The sequence below is a fragment of the Oncorhynchus gorbuscha genome, linkage group LG23, assembly GCF_021184085.1.
Source record: "Oncorhynchus gorbuscha isolate QuinsamMale2020 ecotype Even-year linkage group LG23, OgorEven_v1.0, whole genome shotgun sequence".
Lineage (NCBI taxonomy): Eukaryota > Metazoa > Chordata > Actinopteri > Salmoniformes > Salmonidae > Oncorhynchus > Oncorhynchus gorbuscha.
Window position 1 is genome coordinate 45,021,779 of NC_060195.1, and position 21,646 is coordinate 45,043,424.

Below are 21,646 nucleotides of genomic sequence, written 5' to 3' on the forward strand. Positions count from 1 at the left end.
TTATTTATATATTTCCCTTTAACATCTCGACGGATTGTCATTATCATATAGGCAGCCAATATCTTGGCTCACGACTTGGAATGTTAAGTGTGATAGAGTGAGTACATGGGAGTGTACTAACTAGTTTGGGACTTGGTGTAATGTTAACTCAAAGCGATATCCCATATCCCATGTTAAACAAACTCTCCTCACATAGAATGTGGGTAATATAATGAAGACTCAAATTTGGCCCATCTGGTTTGTATGATGCAATTCAAATTCAATTCAATAAAACAATTCAATAAAACTCGTAAATAGAGTACATTGTCATGAATCAGAAGGAATTTAACTAATTGTGATGCTGCCTCTTCTATTCCTAATTGCAGGACTAATTTCATCATGGTGTCTAGTCTACTAGTCTAATGAAAATTACTCTCCAGAACCTGCGTACCTGGAAGTAGTTGGAAGTTAAAATCAACTTTAGAACTTTGGCTTCATTAGGTCTTCATGTTGCCAGCAGACATTTCATGGTCATCGAAGCCGTGTCTCTAGACTTTACTATGTTTTAACATACAGTGGCTTGTGAAAGTATTCACCCCCCTTGGCATGTTTCCTATTTTGTTGCCTTACAACCTGGACTTAAAATATCTATTTTTTGTGGGTTTGTATAATTTGATTTACTCAACATACCTACCACTTTGAAGATGCAAAATATGTTTTATTTCTGACACAAACAAGAAATTAGACAAAAAACTGAAAACTTGAGCGTGCATAACTACCCCCCTCCCCCAAGTCAATACTTTGTAGAGCCACCTTATACAGCAATTACAGCTGCAAGTCTCTTTGGGTATGTCTCTGTAAGCTTGGCACATCTAGCCACTGGGATTTGTGTCCCTGCTTCAAGGCAAAACTGCTCCAGGGTTATGCTGGTGTACAGCAATATTTAAGTCATATCACATATTCTCAATTGGATTGAGGTCTGGGCTTTGACTAGGCCATTCCAAGACATGTAAAGGTTCCCTCTTAAACCACTTAAGTTTTGCTTTTGCAGAATGCTTAGGGTCATTGTCCTGCTGGAAGGTGAACCTCTGTCACATCTCTGGAAGACTGAAACAGGTTTCCCTCAAGAATTTCCCTCTATTTAGCACCATCCATCATTCCTTTCATTCTGACCAGTGTTTTCCTTGATAGCTTATTTTTTTCTGGCCACTCTTCCGTCAAGCCCAGCTCTGTGGAGTGTATGGCTCCAATCTCCGCTGTGGAGCTTTGCAGCTCCTTCAGGCTTATATTTGGTCTTTTTTTGCCTCTCTGATTAATGCCCTCCTTGCCTGATCCGTGAGTTTTGGTGGGTGGGCCTCTCTTGGCAGGTTTGTTGTGTTGCCATATTCTTTCATTTTTTTATTAATTGATTTAATGGTGCTCCGTGGGATGTTCAAAGTTTTGGATATTTTTTTATAACCCAACCCTGATCTTTACTTCTCCACAACTTTGTCCCTGACCTGTTTGGAGAGCTCCTTGGTCTTCATGGTCCCGCTTGCTTGGTGGTGTTACAGACTCTGTGGCCTTTCAGAACAGGTGTATATATACTGAGATCATTTGACAGATCATGTGACACTTCGAAGGTGATTGGTTGCACTAGATCTTATTTAGGGGCTTCATAGCAAAGGGGGTGAATACATATGCAAGCAACATTTTAAAAAATATACATATTTTTTAAAACATTTAAAACATTTATTTCACTTCATCAATTTTGACTATTTTGTGTATGTCCATTACATGAAATCCAAATAAAAATTATTTTAAATTACAGGTTGTAATGCAACAAAATAGAAAAAAAGCTAAGGCAGATGATTTCTTTTGCAGGGCACTGTATCATTTCACCACACGGTGTGAAGTTATTGTCTGAATGTTTCATTTAAAAGTAACTGCTCCGTGTAAGTTATCCCTGTACGAACCCCCTGAAAATTGCAGAGGAGAACACGGGTTTGGGTTGTCGGAAGCGTGTTTGTGTGTGTCTGTCTGTGTGTGTGTGTGAGTGCGTGCTTGCGTGCGCATGTGTGTGTTTTAGTTTGTGTGTGCGGTAGTCATTCCTGAAAAGGTGCCTTGACACGCAATGGAACCTCATAACATCAGGCAAATTAGAATTATGAGAATTATGCCTCAGTAATTTGAACCAGATCTATATGATTATCTGGAGGGTGGAACCATGAGGTATGGTGGCCAAATTGGAAAGAGAGTATGTCCTAGACCATGACCCCTTTCTAAAATGTGTATATACCCAATGCATTATAGTGAGTATTTGAAAGATTTGTTTAGATACTGATACAGAAAATGAATTACGATAGATTAATTATCTCAAATTGCTGTGTTGGATCATCACAATGAAATAAGCAATGATTCATATAAGACACTGTTATACATGACACAACCTATAAAACCTACTCAAATCAAAAATTGTGGATTGATGGCAGCCTTGTAGGGAAACTGAAGGAGAGATGCTGCTTGTAAACATGACAAGGTGACCGGGGGGCAATATTATGGTTAAGCAGTACAAATAAGACCTATGCAGATCACAGATCACTAAAAGAAAGCCAGCCACGTTGTGGAGACAAACATCGTCCTATCGGAAAAGCTAAATATATTTTTCTCACGCTTCGTGCACCATGACGAATCTGATTGGCCGAGTAGAGCCCCTGAGGAGAACAAGGACTACGTACTTACCGTCTCCACAGAGTCCTTCACATTTGTTAACCCTCACAAGGCAGCTGGCCCAGATGGCATCCCTAGCCACACCATGCGCAGACCGGCTGGCTGTTAGCTAGCAAGCCAGCCATCGAACTTCAGCTGGCTAGCTAACAGCAAGCTTTAACTAGCAATACAAACCGATTGTCATAGCTAGCTAAAGCTTACCAAATAGGTTCAATAATGGCTAATTAGCTAGCTAACAGTAGTGTAACGTCTTTCGTCTGTTGTTTGAAGAGAGTCAGACCGAAATGCAGCGTGTAGGTTACTCATGACTTTTAATGAAGATAATGCGGTACATGAAAATAACTGAAAAAGAAAACAACAAACGAGTGAAACTAATTACAGCCTATCTGGTGACTAACACAGAGACAGGTACAATCACCCACGAAATACAACGCGCACTCAGGCTACCTAAATACGGTTCCCAATCCGAGACAACGAGAATCAGCTGACTCCAATTGGGAATCGTCTCAGGCAGCCAAGCCTAACTAGACACACCCCTAATAATACACAATCCCAATTAATACAAACCCCAATACGAAACACAACATATAAACCCATGTCACACCCTGGCCTACCCAAACATATAACAAAAACACAAGATACAATGACCAAGGCGTGACAATTAGGCTATAACTAGCAACGCAAAATGGCATTGTGGGAAAATATCACTAACATTACACACACAGTTCAGGTCGTACACTTAAATTAATCTACAATGTCTTATTCAATTAAAATGTTTTTACCTAAATCAGTCTGATTCATTGTATGTGCATCAATGTCATTGAGAGCAGTAACAACATATTTGCAGTTCTCCATAGCTAACATTATATCTTCCAAAAAAACTGCAGTAGAAAGTATTATCTATGCATAACAAGCAGCTCATTTCTTAGACACAAAATGCTTCACCGCAATACCAATTTGAAACTCATCTCTTGCCATGTCCAGCCCACTCTTTATGTCAGCCAATCATCATTAGCGGGAAGGTTCCTGGCTTTTTCTTTGGATAACCCAACTAGGCTCATAATTTAACAACTTTATTTGTATTTACAGATGGTATAAAAGTTTGTTATTAAGGCACATGAAATTCACATGTTCGAGAAGGAATTTCTGCCCAAAAATGTATTTAGATTTTTTATTTTTAACAAGTTCAAATGGGTCTCCTGTGAAGTCATGACTTGTGACATACGCCTAGTTTCCTGAATCGGGTCACATATCTATATGTTATTATTATTTATATTATTCTCTCTTTTTTTCACTTTGTCCTACATTGTTCGAGCTCAGATCTCAAGAATTTCACTGTACCCTACATAACAATATGGGGATTAGGTAGTTGGGTGTGGTATTTACAGATTGCCTGGGTACAATGTCAGAGCAGCTTACAAGGGAGGCTTTGTAAGATGCTCTGACAGCTGTTGCTTAAAGCTAGAGAGGGAGATATGTCTCCAGCTTCAGTGATTTTTGCAATTCACTCCAGTCATTGGCAGCAGAGAACTGGAAGGAAAGGCGGCCAAAGCAGGTGTTGGCTTTGACCAGTGAAATATACCTGCTGGAGCTCGTGCTACGGGTGGGTGTTGCTATGGTGACCAGTGAGCTGTGATAAGGTGGGGCATTACCTAGCAAAGACTTATGGTTGACCTGGAGCCAGTGGCTTTAGCGACAACTATTTAGCGAGGGCCAGCCAATGAGAGCATACAGGTCGCAGTGGTGGGTAGTATATGGTGCTTTGGTGACAAAACACATGGCACTGTGATAGACTACATCCAGTTTGCTGAGTAGAGTGTTGGAGGCTATTTTGTAAATTACATCATCAAAGTCAAGGATCGGTAGGATTGTCAGTTTTACGAGGATATGTTTGGCAGCATGAATGAAGGAGGCTTTGTTGCGAAATAGGAAACCAATTTTAGATTTTATTTTGGATTGGAGATGCTTAATATGAGTCTGAAAGGAGAGTTGTCCACATATTCTAAGTCAGAACTTTCCAGATGCGGGCGGTTGGGTGGCCACCCCTCATAGCCTGGTTCCTCTCTAGGTTTCTTCCATGGTTTTGGCCTTTCTAGGGAGTTTTGCCTAGCCACCGTGCTTCTACACCTGCATTGCTTGCTGTTTGGGATTTTAGGCTGGGTTTCTGTACAGCACTTTGAGATATCAGCTGATGTAAGATGGGCTATATAAATACATTTGATTTGATTTGATGATAGGTCTATAACAGTTTGGGTCTAGAGTGTGTCCACCTTTGAAGAGAGGGATGACTGCGGCAGCTTTCCAGTCTTTAGGGATCTCAGACAATACAAAAGAAAGGTTGAGCAGGCTAGTAGTTGCAATAATTGCGGAAGACAAATTTGATCAATGAGAGGGTCCAGTTTGTCTAGCCCAGCTGATTCGTAGGAATCCAGATTTTGCAGCTCTTTCAGAACATCCGCTGTCTGGATTTGGGTGAAGGAGATGCGGGGGGGGGATCGATTATCGTAAATGTATCGGTCGCTACCGTGTTTCTTAGCCTCAGTGCAGTGGGCAGCTGGGTGGAGGTGCTCTTATTCTTCATGGACTTTACAGTGTCCCAAAACTTTGAAAAGGCTAGCCTTAGCTTTCCTAACTTTCATTTCTTTCCTGGAAAGTTGCATATCACGGGGGCTATTCGATGCTAATGCAGTACGCCACAGAATGTTTTTGTACTGGTCAAGGGCAGTCAAGAGGAACTTATTCATTAGAATAACTTATTCATTTTCTTGTCTCCTGCAGATGAATTGAGAAAGTTATGTCACTGAGGAAGTTATGTCTCTGTTCTTCACCTCCCTATGCTACTCAGCTGGGAAATTGGGTTCGTACTGTATTTTACGATATACCGGTATTCTATAGCAGTTTTTGAATTGTTGATTTGTTAAATGGAATGTGACGTGTGTAGCTTACATTTTTATAGTTTACTTCGCTACTTGAGTCATCCCTCCCTCCCTCCCTCCATGTCACTTTCCACAAAGACCCGGGCCCCACCCCAGTCACTCAAGGAGTACATTTGTTGTTCCTCGACCACGAGACACTTGTTTTCAGTCTGGATTCTTCAATGTAGCATGTTGATGGACAATGTTGATGACAACAATGCTGTTTTCACTTTGGTTCTTAATGTAAATCCACTGGTGTTGTATGATCACACTATACGTTTGTGCTTCTTTCATCTACGAACAGCTAGTTTGTATTTTATTAGCAAGTTGTGCCTAAATATTTTTAGCCACTAATGCTAATTGCTAGTCAGGGCAAATGTAATTAGCTATTCAGCCTGATAATACCAGTGATGGTCTTGACCAAATCAGTTTGTGGTTTGTGCAACAGTATCTTCTAAATCAAAGAGGAATGTGTGAAGGATGAATATGTTAGCTACATGAAGTAGCTAAGAGAAAACGTTCAGTGTAGCCAAAGAGTATAGGTCCCCTAGGAAACACTTGTAGGTCCCCTACGTTCCTACCCTGTCACAATAACTCCTCCCTAACGTTTCCATCCGTTGTCATGTCAAACAATAATGTATTCAAAGTGCCCACTGTTATATGTTAACTATTGAATCTGTATAATAATTATATTTCCATGAATCCAACAGTTCCCCCAAGTGTTTTGCTCTAAATCACAAGTCATATTGCAATTGAAACATTTGGTTAAAAATAAGGCATAGATTGTTTGCCCATATCATGCAGCGCTACGTGGCAGTGTGTAAATGAAATCAAATGAGTGCAGTGGGATTGAACAGTATAAAACAATCAGAATGACCCATTAAAATCACTTAGGATATATGTGTTGCCTCCCTAGGTTCACTCACTCACTACTCATAAAGACAAATGTTATTATAAAAAAAAAAACATAAAATACTATCAAATACTGTCACACCGTCAATTATTTAATTTTTGTAAATACCTTGATATAAACCACATGTTTTCACCACTTAAAGTTAGTGAACTGCACTGTACTCAATAGATGTCAGTGACTCTCTTGCCTACTCCACCCTAGCCCTGCAGCCCTGTGTTGGCCCACGTTTAGAGTCAGGACATCTCTATATATTGTTAACATACATTTAGAAAAATCAACAAGATGGCAGACATTCACAACACAGCACTGTGATGGGAGCTGGTATCCGCTAGCTATCTGGGAAGTTGTTGATTATTGTGCCCTTTTCACACTACTGAGCAAAACTAAGCTGTACGGCGCTAGCCTACTTATCATATTTGCTGGAACCGTGCTGGAAAGAACCATATGAAAAACATATCTGAGCCAGCATAGTTTGGGTACCAGTTTGTGCTTTAGTTTGTACTTGCACTGCCATTGTTATTTCAGTAAATCACAAGCAGATGCATAACCATACGTATCTGTGAACAATAACCAATATATGTGTGAATTCACTGTATTATTTCTTGGGGCAGATGTTTGATTATGTAGAGTGCTGTTAGATTGAACATTTTCTAGGAAATGTACAACTCTCTGGTTCCTAGTTAAGTAAGTTGTATTTGTTCACCGCATACTGCTGATCTGAGGTAGCAGATGAGAAGAGCACAGATGCGTGCTTGCATGTGGTAATGACAGTTTGGGGTATAACAATAAACCAATTAAAATGTGAAATGCATGACATTAAATTGTGATTATCATATCTATGTGAGCAGATGATTGATCCTCATCAAATGAAAAAAGTGTTTTGTCTGTGTGTGTGTGTGTGATTGCTTTGTGTGTACGTCTGAATGTTTGTGCTCACATTTGTTTGCACGTGTGTATACTTGTTTGGATATGCTTGTGTGGGTTTGTGTGATTGTTCGTGTCAGTGTTTGTGATCACATTCTTCTGTGAGAGTGTGTGTGTTATGTAGGCATGGCTGACTGCAGCGTCTGTATGGTGAGGATATTGTCGGAATGTGCACACAGAGGTGGATTGTGCTAATTAGCACTCCCAGCATGCAGTTCCAGTAGCATGGCAATCACAGTGTGGAATGAATATGGAGTTTCCTATGCACTGAAGTGGAGACGTTAGCACTCTCTCTCTCTCTCTCTCTCTCTCTCTCTCTCTCTCTCTCTCTCTCTCTCTCTCTCTCTCTCTCTCTCTCTCTCTCTCTCTCTCTCTCTCTCTCTCTCTCTCTCTCTCTCTCTCTCTCTCTATCTATCTATCTATCTATCTATCGGCGCAGTGTTTCTTTCCAGACTCCTTGTACATGAGACAGTGCCAGCATCCTCGTTTCTTTTATTTTCTAAAGATTGGTTTGTCCACGGTTTAGCAGGCGGGTCTCAGGTTTTTGTTACATTTTATAGACAGCTGTGTTATAATATAGGACTACATGATGCTCCTTTAACTTGATCCAGTGTGTGTGCACGGTATGTCATTCTCACAAACCACTGTGTGCCCAGGCTCTGTGCTGGTACAGTAATATGACTACATGATTTATCATTGGGCAATAGGCATCTGCTTAGCCAATTACCACCCACTGTGCCAACCCATGTATAACCATTATATTGTATGACTTATTGTCATACATAATTGTCTTATACATCTACAGAAGGATCTATATCCAACGCAATGGAAACAAAGGTCAATCAACATGTATGTCTTACCTCTTCTGTCCACCACTACATTTTCCCATAGTTGTATAATGAATGGTATATAATGTAATGAAATGCTGTTATCTAAAGGGGTTAATCTGTGTAATTCTGAATTAAATTAGATATATCTTGCTGAGAGTAATGTCAAGACTTGTCTACTCTTCTGTAGACAACAGATCTGCTGGAGTGTTCATGATAATTCAAGCTAGAGGCTTTGCAAGTGTGTTTGCTGACAATGCTCTTTCAATTTCAGAATGTACTGTTTGGCTTCTTAATTAAGGAAAAATAGTAGTTTGATTTTACTTCAGAAAATGAGTGTCTACTAAATGTATATGTGCTGTTCAAAGACCTAGCCGATACAAAGCCCCAAATTGTTGTGGGTGTGATAGCTGTGACCTAGCTGGTGCAAAGCCCTAAGTTGTTCTGGTGGTGATAGCTGTGACCTAGCAGATACAAAGCCCTACATTGTTCTGGTGGTGATAGCTGTGACCTAGCTGATACAAAGCCATAAGTTGTTCTGGTGGTGATAGCTGTGACCTAGCTGATACAAAGCCATAAGTTGTTCTGGTGGTGATAGCTGTGACCTAGCTGATACAAAGCCATAAGTTGTTCTGGTGGTGATAGCTGTGACCTAGCTGATACAAAGCCATAAGTTGTTCTGGTGGTGATAGCTGTGACCTAGCTGATACAAAGCCATAAGTTGTTCTGGTGGTGATAGCTGTGACCTAGCTGATACAAAGCCATAAGTTGTTCTGGTGGTGATAGCTGTGACCTAGCTGATACAAAGCCATAAGTTGTTCTGGTGGTGATAGCTGTGACCTAGCTGATACAAAGCCATAAGTTGTTCTGGTGGTGATAGCTGTGACCTAGCTGATACAAAGCCATAAGTTGTTCTGGTGGTGATAGCTGTGACCTAGCTGATACAAAGCCATAAGTTGTTCTGGTGGTGATAGCTGTGACCTAGCTGATACAAAGCCATAAGTTGTTCTGGTGGTGATAGCTGTGACCTAGCTGATACAAAGCCATAAGTTGTTCTGGTGGTGATAGCTGTGACCTAGCTGATACAAAGCCATAAGTTGTTCTGGTGGTGATAGCTGTGACCTAGCTGATACAAAGCCATAAGTTGTTCTGGTGGTGATAGCTGTGACCTAGCTGATACAAAGCCATAAGTTGTTCTGGTGGTGATAGCTGTGACCTAGCTGAAACAAAGCCATAAGTTGTTCTGGTGGTGATATCTGTGGAAACCAGAGAAAACAGACTTGCACTAAACCTGCCGAGGTCGTCAGTCTAGACCTGACTTTTTATGGAAATAGTGAAAGCCTTTAAAGTGTGTTATCTTTACACCTGTATTGTTGCTTACTCTATCTGTGTGTGTGTGTGTGTGTGTGTGTGTGTGTGTGTGTGTGTGTGTGTGTGCGTGCGTGCGTGCGTGCGTGCGTGCGTGCGTGCGTGCGTGTGCTTTAGCCAGTGAATGGTAAACAACCCAGTGGCTGAGTGTGGGGTGCAGCAGAACATAATTATGTTTAAATAAAGAGAACACCATTAGGATTCGGGTAATACTACGTTCCCCCACCACCAAGTGGTTGGTATTGTTTTCATGTATGTACTGGTACGTTCCTGATGCCTTCCATAATATAGGGAATTATTTAAATATTACATCAATCCACCCCCCACCCCCCCCGGCTTTTCGAGTTTGGGTTTTCACCGCAATTAATTTTCCCCTGGTAACAATTGCATTATAATTCTGCGGAACACTCCTTTCACTTTCAAAAGGGTACAAAGGCCTCATCCACACTAAATACTTTATTGATCAGAGCCCTTTGAATAGCTAATTATCTGCCTGTGATGTGCAACGATTCATATTAGGCCATTGTTTGCGTAGCACCATGGTAGGTGATTCCCCTCACCGTGCATATTGTTTCAAGTAATTATTGATCATTAGAGCTAAGACAACATTTGTGGCTGCACAAAGTAGGGACCAAGACGAGGGGACCGTCTGTCTGTCAACCTAAGCAAATTGGAAAAAGAGAAAAACCAAGAGAAAATAAGTAAAGATAAGTGAAGAGAACTGAAGAGAAGAGAGGGATGGTGTAACAGAGAGAAAAGAGTGCTTTAACAGGATGTGCCTGAATAATAAGTATCTTTCACCCTTAGCAAGTGTTAAATTGGGGCTGGTGGGGTTAATGTGCTGCTTTATACAGAGATTAGAAGCCAATGTGTGATGAAAGGAAGTGTGCTGATGGTGATGCTCATCGTGGTGCTTCTATGGCTATCGGAGCAGAAGCATAGTGGCCTGTTGCATTAACACTCATTACCATTAGACTATCAGTGGCAATGTGTATGCCCTTTTATCACGGCCCGATGCGTCAGAATGTGAACTGAACCACATGGTTGGTTCTGTTGTAATCATGTAAGTGTTTATGTCCTGCAGCGTGGTCAATTGTATTATGTGTAATCGACTCGGCTCACACTCCCTATGCCATCTTGCCCCTGACAGTGGCAGGGGGTGGGAATGTTGCCAATGACTTTGATTGGTCTTCCAACAGCCCTATTCTACATATGCTGCTGTTTAAAATGGGCACCATATTCCATTTTGATGTGATTATGAGGAATCAAGAAAGTGCATTGTCAATGATGAGTCCAATTGATAATGTTATTTTTTTATACAAAATACAAACATACACACACGAACAACAACTTACATACAGTGGGGCAAAAAAGTATTTAGTCAGCCACCAATTGTGCAATTTTCATCATAGGTACACTTCCACTATGACAGACAAAATGAGAGAGAAAACATCCAGAAAATCACATTGTAGGATTTTTAATGAATTTATTTGCAGATGATGGTGGAAAATAAGTATTTGGTCACCTACAAACAAGCAAGATTTCTGGCTCTCACAGACCTGTAACTTCTTCTTTAAGAGGCTCCTCTGTCCTCCACTCGTTACCTGTATTAATGAAGGAAGCCTCTTCTAAAGTTGATGCACAAGAAAGCCTGCAAACAGTTTGCTGAAGACTTACAGACTAAGGACATGGATTACTGGAACCATGTCCTGTAGTCTGATGAGACCAAGATAAACTTATTTGGTTCAGATGGTGTCAAGCGTGTGTGGCGGCAACCAGGTGAGGAGTACAAAGACAAGTGTGTCTTGCCGACAGTCAAGCATGGTGGTGGGAGTGTCATGTTCTGGGGCTGCATGAGTGCTGCCGGCACTGGGGAGCTACAGTTCATTGAGGGAACCATGAATGCCAAAGTGTACTGTGACATACTGAAGCAGAGCATGATCCCCTCCCTTCAGAAACTGGGCCACAGGGCTGTATTCCAACATGATAACGACCCTAAACACACCTCCAAGACGACCACTGCCTTGCTAAAGAAGCTGAGGGTAAAGGTGATGGACTGGCCAAGCATGTTTCCAGACCTAAACCCTATTGAGCATCTGTGGGGCATCCTCAAATGGAAGGACGAGAAGTGCAAGGTCTCTAACATCCACCAGCTCCGTGATGTCGTCATGGAGGAGTGGAAGAGGACTCCAGTGGCAAGTTGTGAAGCTCTGGTCAACTCCATGCCCAAGAGGGTTAAGGCAGTGCTGGAAGATGATGGTGGCCACACCAAATATTGACACTTTGAGCCCAAATTGGACATTTTCACTTAGGGGTGTACTCACTTTTGTTGCCAGCGGTTTAGACATTAATGGCTATGTGTTGAGTTATTTTAAGGGGACAGCAAATTGACACTGTTATACAAGATGTACACTCACTACTTTACATTGTAGCAAAGTGTCATTTCTTCAGTGTTGTCACATTAAAATATATACTCAAATATTTACAAAAATGTGAGGGGTGTACTCACTTTTGTGATATACTATGTGTATATATACATGCATACACTACCGTTCAAAATGTTGGGGTCACTTAGAATGTTTTTTGTTTGTTTTTGAAAGAAAAGCATATTTTTGGTCCATTAAAATAACATCAAATTGATCAGAAATACAGTGTAAACATTGTTAATGTTGTAAATGACTATTGTAGCTGGAAATTGCAGATTTTTTGTGGAATATCTGCATAGGCGTACAGCTGCCCATTATCAGCAACCATCACTCCTGTGTTCCAATGGCACGTTGTGTTAGCTAATCCAAGTTTAGAATTTTAAAAAGCTAATTGATCATTAGAAAACCCTTTTGCAATTATGTTAATTGAGCTGAAAACTATAACTGGCCTTCTTTAGACTAGTTGAGTATCTGGAGCATCAACATTTGTGGGTTCGATTACAGGCTCAAAATGGCCAGAAACAAAAACCTTTCTTCTGCAACTCGTCAGTCTATACTTGTTCTGAGAAATGAAGGCTATTACATCTGAGGAATTGCCAAGAAACTGAAGATCTCATACAATGCTGTGTACTACTCCCTTCACAGATCAGTGCAAACTGGCTAACCAGAATAGAAAGAGGAGTGGGAGGCCCCAGTGCACAACTGAGCAAGAGGACATAGGAAGTACATTAGAGTGTCTAGTTTGAGAAAAATACACCTCACAAGTCCTCAAATGGCAGCTTCATTACATAGTACCCACAAATCACCAGTCTCAATGTCAACAGTGAAGAGGCGATTCCGGGATGCGTGCCTTCTGGCAGAGTTGCAAAGAAAAAGCCATATCTCAGACTGGCCAATAATAATAAAAGATTAAGATGGGCAAAAGAACATAGACACTGGATAGAGGAACTCTCCCTAGAATGCCAGCATACCGGAGTCACCTCTTCACTGTTGACATTAAGATTGGTGTTTTTTTAAATATTTTTTTAAAAGTTATTTTATACAATTTTTTTCTTACATTATTAGCCTAGAATGTGTTTTGTGTTATTACATACAGCCAATAAACAACTTTTGGATTTCAGAGTGGCAGTAAGTCACTAGCATTCTGACCAGACAACTTTCCTGATTTGAATCCTTTGTTCCTCAGAGGCTGCTCCATGACGCCTCCAGTGGAAAAAATGTATTCGGAGTGGACTTCAAGTCTGACTCAGGTGTCGTGCATACCATCCACCGATTCCAAGTATATTACTCGCTAATGCTCAGTCCCTGGACAATAAAGTAGACAAGCTCAGGGCGAGGATCTCATTTCAGAGAGACATCAGGGACTGTAACATACAATTTTTCACGGAATCATGGCTCTCTCCAGATATATTGTCCCCATCCATACAGACTGGGATATCTTCCGGGTGCCTCTAAGAATAACATTGATGTATAAACTGATATGGTGACTAGGTTCATCTGGAAGTGTATAGGGGATGTTGTTCCCACTGTGACTTTTAAACCTACCCAAACCAAAAACTGTGGAAAGAGATGGTAGCATTAGTGCAAAACTGAAAGTGAGAACCACCACTTTTAACCACGACAAGGTGACTGGGAATATGTTGGAATACAAACAGTGCAGGTATGCCCCCATTAGGGAATCAAACAGGAAAAATGTCAGTGCAGAGACAAAATGGAGTCATAATTCAACGGCTCAGACACGAGATGTATGTAGCAGGGTCTACAGACAAACACAGACTACAAAGGGAAAACCAGCCACGTTGCGGACACAGACATCTTGCTTCCAGACAAGCTAAACACCTTCTTTGCCCGCTTTGCTTATAACAGTGCCACCGACTAGCCCTCTACCAAGGACGGTGGGCTCTCGTTCTCCGTTGCCGAAGTGAGTGAGACGTTTAAGCATGTTAACCCTCGCAAGGCTGCCGGCCCAGACGGCATCCCTAGCCACGTCCTCAGAGCATGCGCAGACCAGCTGGCTGGAGTGTTTATGGACATATTCAATCTCTCCCTATCCCATTCTGCTGTCCACCATTGTTCCTGTATCTAAGAAATAAATGGTTACTGATCTAAATGACTATTGCCCCGTAGCACTCACTTCTGTCTTCATGAAGTGATTTGAGAGGCTAGTGTGGGATAATATCACCTCCACCTTACCTGACACCCTAGAACCACTTCAATTTGTATACCGCCGATCGTCTTTTGACTCAAATAAGACTCCATTTCTCTGATGTCCAAAACGTTATACATTTTAAGACAACGCAGAAGAGAACATAAATTGGAATGGGAATGGATTTACTCTCTCATATGATCATGTGGTTTCCTGTTGTCTTCGTCAACCACTGGCTACCCCACACATCAATGTAATGTAACCCTATTGTAGCAATAAAATCTTGATCATAAAACATTTGTTCCCAGGGAGGTCTGCCAGAATCTTGAGAGTTTGGCATGGCTCTTCGTAAGAAGGTTAATACTGTATCACAGGTGCTGCAGTTGCCGCTGCACTGGTGGTTTGAATTTGACCTTGGGGATGTGGAAACCATCTTTTTTTTTAGGTTTAAAAAAAGGATATCTCCCTCTCTCTTCTCCCCCCTCAAACCAGTCATCCTGAAGTCAAGTCTTGACAGAAACAATCTGTTTGAGCCGTCGATGGCGAGGGGGGGGGGGTAAGCCATCCCCGGTGCCCCTACCTAAAGCAGCCCTCCAGACCCTACTTTCTCCCTCCTATCTCCATGAGGGAGGGAGGGAGGGAGGGAGGGAGGGAGGGAGGGAGGGAGGGAGGGAGGGAGGGAGGGAGGGAGGGAGGGAGGGAGGGAGGGAGGGAGGGAGGGAGGGAGGGAGGGAGGGAAAAAGGAGTTGAGGAGTTATGCAGTCTGCTCGACTACCTCTATGGGTTGTTACACATTTAGAGTTAAATAGATGTTTCCTGTTGTACTATACCGCAGCGTATATCTATTTTCAATTAATTTTCAAAGTTTTGTGCCCGAGATTCGTGAAAGGGTCATCTATGATTGCACTTTTTGCATTTTTGACACCTTTGTGTTGTGGAGCAACTAAGTATTTTTTTAGGAGTGGTTGACACATGGTTCCAATGTAATGAACAGCTGTAATTAAAGTAAAACTTGCCTTTGCATTACCTTAAGTAAATAAGTAGAAAGGGTCAAATATATATAACCTGTTTTCCAGCAGCGAAATAAAACATTTGGTGGGGAGGGGTTGTTAATACACACACCTTGCAGTGCTGTGCTGACGTGGATGTATGTTTCAATACTGCTCAGATGCAGCCTGACAGATCTTGCTCAGTGGGTAACTCCCCAACACCTCCTCCCCAGTCCTGCTGAAATAGTTATATTTACAGTACACATACATCATAGTATATTCATGGGTAAATACTGTGGTATGATCCAGTAGTTGTAAGATTCGGTAACACTTTACAAACCATGAGTAATTTACCTTAACAATTGTACTTTTGTTCCCCTAATGTAACTACACGAAAATAACTGTAAAACCAACACTGTGTTTGTAGGTAGTTACATAGTAATAGCTTTATTCACCAATTTCTCTAGCATTTATATTTGTGAATGGCCAAAGGAACTGACATCTAGGTAAACAGCAGTGCAGTGCGTCTGACCTAGCCTGTCATGAGGGACATTCTTTTTTTTGAAGTGCCGACCCACACTTCAGAAAGTATTCATACCCCTTGACTTATTCCACATTTTGTTGTGTTTCAGCCTGTATAAAACATGTATTAAATCATGATTTTCTTTCTCACCCATATACACACAATACCCCTCTAATGTCAAGGTGAAAACACGTCATTTTCACGACATTTGCAAAAATGTCTAAAAACATACAAAACTATACAATTGACTTAAGTATTCACACCACCGAGTCAATAGATTTTCAAATCACCTCTGGCAGCGATTACAGCTGTGAGTCTTCCTAAGAGATTTGCCTGCCTTGATTGTACAACATTTGCAGATTATTTTTTAAATGATTTACGCTCTGTCAAATTGGTTGTTGAACATTGCTAGACAACCATTTTTCAGTCTTGCCATAGATGTTCAAGCAGATTTTATTCAAAGCTGTAACTCTGCCACTCCGGAATATCCACTGTCTTCTTGGTAAGCAGCTCCATTGTAGATTTGGTCTTGTGTTTTAGGTTATTGTCCCTTATCTGGTGGAAATCAGACTGAACTAGGTCCTCTAGGATTTTGCCTGTCCTTTGTTCTATTCTATTTAATGTTCATCCTGAAAAACTTCCCAGTCCCTAAATATTACAAGTATACATGATGCAGCCACCACTATGCTTGAAAATATGGAGAGTGGTACTCAGTAATGTGTTGCATTGGATTTTCCCCAAACGTAACACTTTGTATTAATGAAAAAAAGTGAATTGCTTTGCCACATCTTTGCAGTATTACTTTCAAATCCAATTTTATTGGTGACATATACAAATTTAGCAGATGGTTGTGCGGGTGTAGCGAAATGCTTGTTTTCCTAGCTCCTACAGTGCAGTAGTATCTAACTAAATGCTTGTGTTCCTAGCTCCTTCAGTGCAGTAGTATCTAACTACTAATTAATTTCTACATTATAGAATAATAGTAAAGACATCACAATTATGAAATATCACATATGGAATCATGTAGTAACCAAAAAAGTGTTAAACGAATCCAAATATATGTTTGTGTGAGATAATTTTTTGATTAATACATGATTCCATGTGTTATTTCATAGTTTTGATGTGTTCACTGTAGGAAATAGTTAAAAAATAAACAAAAACCCTTGAATGAGTAGATGTGTCCAGACTTTTGACTGGTACTGTATATAAATATTAGGACGCTGTTGCGCCTTCTTCACCACGATGTCTGTGTGGGTGGACCATTTCAGTTTGTCCGTGATGTGTCCACCTTCTCCACTACTGTCCCATCGGTGTGGATAGGGGGGTGCTCCCTCTGCTGTTTCCTGAAGTCCACGATATTTCCGGCTGTATGTAATAACACAAAAAAAAACGTTCTAAGCTAATAATGTAAGAAATAACACACACACAATAAAAAAATACTGCAAAGTTGCTTAGGAGCTAGAAGCAGATTCGACATGTACGTCGACGCCATCTTCTTCTTTAGTGTTATGTTGCAAACAGGATGCATGTTTTGGAGTATTGTTATTCTCTACGGGCTTCCTTCTTTTAACTATGTAAATTAGGCTAGTATTGCCATAACAAAGGGTTTGAATACTTATTGACTCAAGCCATTTAAACTAATTCATTTTTCTTCATTTGTAGAAATTTCTCAAAAAATATTTGCACTTTGACGTTATGGGGAATTGTGTGTTGTAAGCCAGTGATACAAAATAAAAAATAAAAACATTTAAAATTCAGGCTGTAACACAATGGAATGTGGAACAAGTCAAGGGGTGTGAATACTTTTTGATGGCACTGAAATAAAGCCTATGTGAAAAAATTAAACCAAGCGAGAAAATGCATATAGGGATGAATGCATCAATGAGTCAATTGCTCTAAAATTGGACAGGGTTTTAAGAGAGGAAGAGGGGAGGAAAGGGATTTGGCTTGTCCCTGCTCTCCAGCACAAACATATCATTGAAAGGTCATGCAGAATCTCTGAAAGGCGTGTGCAGTTGTCCACAATGGAAAATATGCTCCTGGCAGTCGCTGTACTGGCCTTTTTCTCTCCAATTGTATTTATCTAGTCTAGCATATTCTATTCTCTTTTCCTTTCTCCAACCTTTCATATTTTTTTATTCAGATGTGCTGTTTGATATGTTGTGTGTTTTACTGTGTGTATGAATAATTTGTGTTTGTATTCAAGTCTACTTAATGCATTGGCATATCTGCCCTTGTGCTCTCTTGCAGATGCATAGTTCTCAGAATGCCTCTCAGCCCATCTTATCTCTAGAAATGTATGTGACCTTCAATAACAAACTCTACTATATAGGCCCTCCTTTATATGCCTCTGTCATATGGTTAAAGCACAGTAGGCCAAAGGTGGTTCCTGAAAGACTGAAATGAAGCGAGCTGAAAGCATACATGCATAAGCCCTCCTGCCCCGACAACTCTCTGTATGTTTATGTTGGTTGTTTCATGCAGATCCTTTGTTGTCGTGGCATTTTCTACAGATGTGGGTTCTTATTTTGATCACCTTGTTTGAAGGAAAGCATGTCAAACGTGTAGTGTATTTGAGGTTTAAAAAGGCTTCCGAAGTTTGTAATTTCCACTTTGTAATGTCAGACTTGATTTATCAACCCCTAGAAAAATGTACATGAACTGAAATACACATAATTATTCACATTTCCTGTTGCTGCAGGATTACTCTCCTGCTGTAGCAAACTGGCTCAAATTAAGATTCAACATCTGTAACGTTCTAAGAACATTCTATGGTCCTGTGTGGCTCAGTTGGTAAGAGCATGGCGATAGCAACGCCAGGGTCGTGAGTTGGAGGTCAAATGTACTACAATGTATGCACTCACTGTTGTCAGTCACGTTGGGATAAAAGCTTTTGCTATATGCAAATATTATAAGAACAACTAATGTTGTGACTCACCTATGACTTCACCTCTCTCTCAGCTTCGAGACACTAAGTCGTCCGACCAAAACACAACTCTGCTTCACTTCCTGGCCGAAAAGTGTGAAGAGAAGTACCCGGAGATCCTGAGGTTCCCTGAAGAGCTGGAACATGTGGAGAGTGCTAGCAAAGGTAAGCCAGTCCGTCCTCTTTAAATAATGGACACTGCATCACTGGTTGAACCATAATACTACGCAGACAACCTTAGACAGTAGCTTCTATTATTTTGTGAGAGATAGATGTACAGTACTATATACTGCAAAGTCAGAGAGTAATAAACACGTGTTGTCATAATGACTAAAATGTAAATGTATACTAGCATATCGCAATAGCAAAATGCTCTAATTGGAGAGCTATACTTTCATCAAACAAGATATATTCCACCCGGCAATTTCTGCCTCTTGAAATTGTACCATCTCACAGGAAAGCACAACATATTTCAGACAAAATGCAATTTACTCCACAGCTGCAATCATTCTAGGTGTTAGCAGTCACCAGCAGTTTACCAATTTACTGCCATGTTTCATTTCCTGATCTTCTTGTTTTGACCCCTCTGCATTGTGTTTTGTCGGTAGCCAATATAAATCCCTCAACAAGGCCCACATAGTATAGTTATGTGTCTTCCTTGGCTCCATTTCAATTAAGAAAGATGTTGATGACAATGATGATGTTCTTTCTTTGTTTGTTTTCATCATCAAAGTATTTTCTTCACCTTCTTCCCCCACCGGTATCCTCACTCTTTAAACAATATAAACCCAGTTAAATCAAATTGGAAATGGCCAATGGGATTGTCTTTTCCGCTGCATTATCACAATGACACAACGTTACGACTTGTTTTTAGACTGCTTGTTTCGGGAAGCTAGTTTCATTGCGTGACCTTAGGATATTTACCTTGCTGCTGCCTTTTCTTCACCAGCAGCTCCCAAATCCTACGCTACATGGTTTACAAGGGGGTGTTCAAATCCTTTATTGCTTTTCTCCCATGGCTTAAACCAAGAGGCTCCTAGGCATTTTACAACTTGATTTAGACCCTCCCATATTTTATAGAGTGACCCAAGAGATTAGGCCCAACAAGGTTAAGATACTTTAATTAGGCCTGTTGGATCAGATGGAATAACAATGCCTAATGGCCAGAGAGCCGCTCTTAATCCTTGTGTTATGTGTAAATCTGGAACAGTCTTCCGCTCAGGAAGAGCGCCCCCCTGTAGATTCAATATGGATGAGATCTGGATATCAGCAGTTTCAGTGGTCGATGGGAGGACTTCAATGGAGCACAATTGACTCGTATACATTTTGAGATGACCACCAAGAAAGGTTAACACACCGGATGGGAGGCATGGCGTGGTGACAGGACAGAAGGAGTGGCTTTAAAGCACCACACGTTATTGTCTTTATCTGCCATTGTGGATTGGCTTTGGGAATAAGAGGACATGGCTGTCATTTGTGGTGTGGAAGTGGCGTCTTTACAGCTCAAGTGGTGTAATTACCTCGAGAGTAAACATGCTACGTCGTTCACACATTTGAATTATGTTGTTTACCCGACATGTATTTTTATTTATTGTACCTTTATTTAATGAGGCAAGTCAGTGAAGAATAAATTCTTATTTTCAATGACGGCCTAGGAACAGTGGGTTAACTGCCGTTCAGGGGCAGAACGACAGATTTGTACCCTGTCAGCTCGGGGATTCGATCTTGCTGCCTTCCGATTACTAGTCCCGACGCTCTAACCTGTGTGTTCTCTCCTGTCACTTAAGTGTTTGCTGCCTCATTGTGTCTGGGAATAGACTTGTTTCTCTGACCATGCTGTCATTGCACCTGTCAATAAACAAATGATGTGCTAATTCCGTTCTCAAGTATTCAATGGGGAATCCCCAGATGCATATTTACTTTGTAAGTTACCTAATTGGTTATTTAATCTAATTCCCATTAATTATGTGCTCGGCTGAGGCAGCGAGGCAGCCATTGTTAAAGTGGACCAGACACAGTCTTTATTATGGATATAGATGGATGAGTGTACGGCTCAAACTGTGAACGTGTATCAACTCACTCAAGTCATTTCAGGGACAATCAATTCTTGTACATGCTTGTTAGTTCAATTGGGTGAGACTAATAAGCTGACTCAATTCATTATGGCAAACACCATTGGAAAACACAGACATGACACTAAGGGGAAGGCTGTAGGGGATATAAAGCTGTTTACTTCACAGTGCTTTCATTGGTGCCTGTATTTTATGTATATATTCATTAACACAAAACTGATATACAATACAATAACTTTATTGTCCATGGACATTTTCATTTTCTCTTGAGGCTAGAAATTAATTGGGGTAAAACCCGGAAAACCAGCCCTTTAAGAGCATATGATTCCTTAGGGAGAGAGACAGAAGTAATGAGATTGGGAAAGATATTTTGTTTTTATCTCATGCCTATTTGTCAGCAGACAGCATTGGTTTGAATCCTGAAGTGATGCTTTTTTTCTCAGTTTTGGGATCCTTGGGACGTCCAACTCTGACACCACCCCACTAAAGTTTAAATTTAAAATGGTTAAGGTAAGAGTTAGGATTATGTTAGGGACATCCCAAGGATCCCTGATAGCACTAGCCTTGACAGAAGTGCCCTTTCACAGGAGCAAAAGAAATTTGATGATTGAGTTTCCCACTCCAACAAGAAACAGAACTCTGTGATCTATGTTTTAAATGACACAAGGGGGAGCGTCAGCGCTCATGTTGTTTTCTGTGATTTTAAGGGTAGTTTGAGCTACCGGAGAGGAGAGAAACAAAGAAGCTAAAATCTCAGCTGCCTAGCCTCACTAAAACTAATTTAATCAGAGAACACTTTGAGGCTGGAACACAAAGGGAGCTTGGCGATGGCTGGGCCACGTGTTGGCTTGATACCAGTCTGGAGGAGCTTTTACACTTGTGTAGAACGAGGCCCAGCTGAATAATTTACTGACTATCTTCCAGATCCT

General features: G+C 40.9%; 1 protein-coding gene across 1 annotated transcript in view; it reads left to right on the top strand.

Moving 5' to 3' along the window:
- Positions 1-21,646, top strand: part of LOC124011136 (protein diaphanous homolog 2-like) — a 610,415-nt gene that overhangs the window by 369,298 nt on the left and 219,471 nt on the right. Inside the window, 1 exon segment of the mRNA XM_046324198.1 lies at positions 18,681-18,810. Coding sequence (XP_046180154.1) covers positions 18,681-18,810 — 130 coding nt within the window.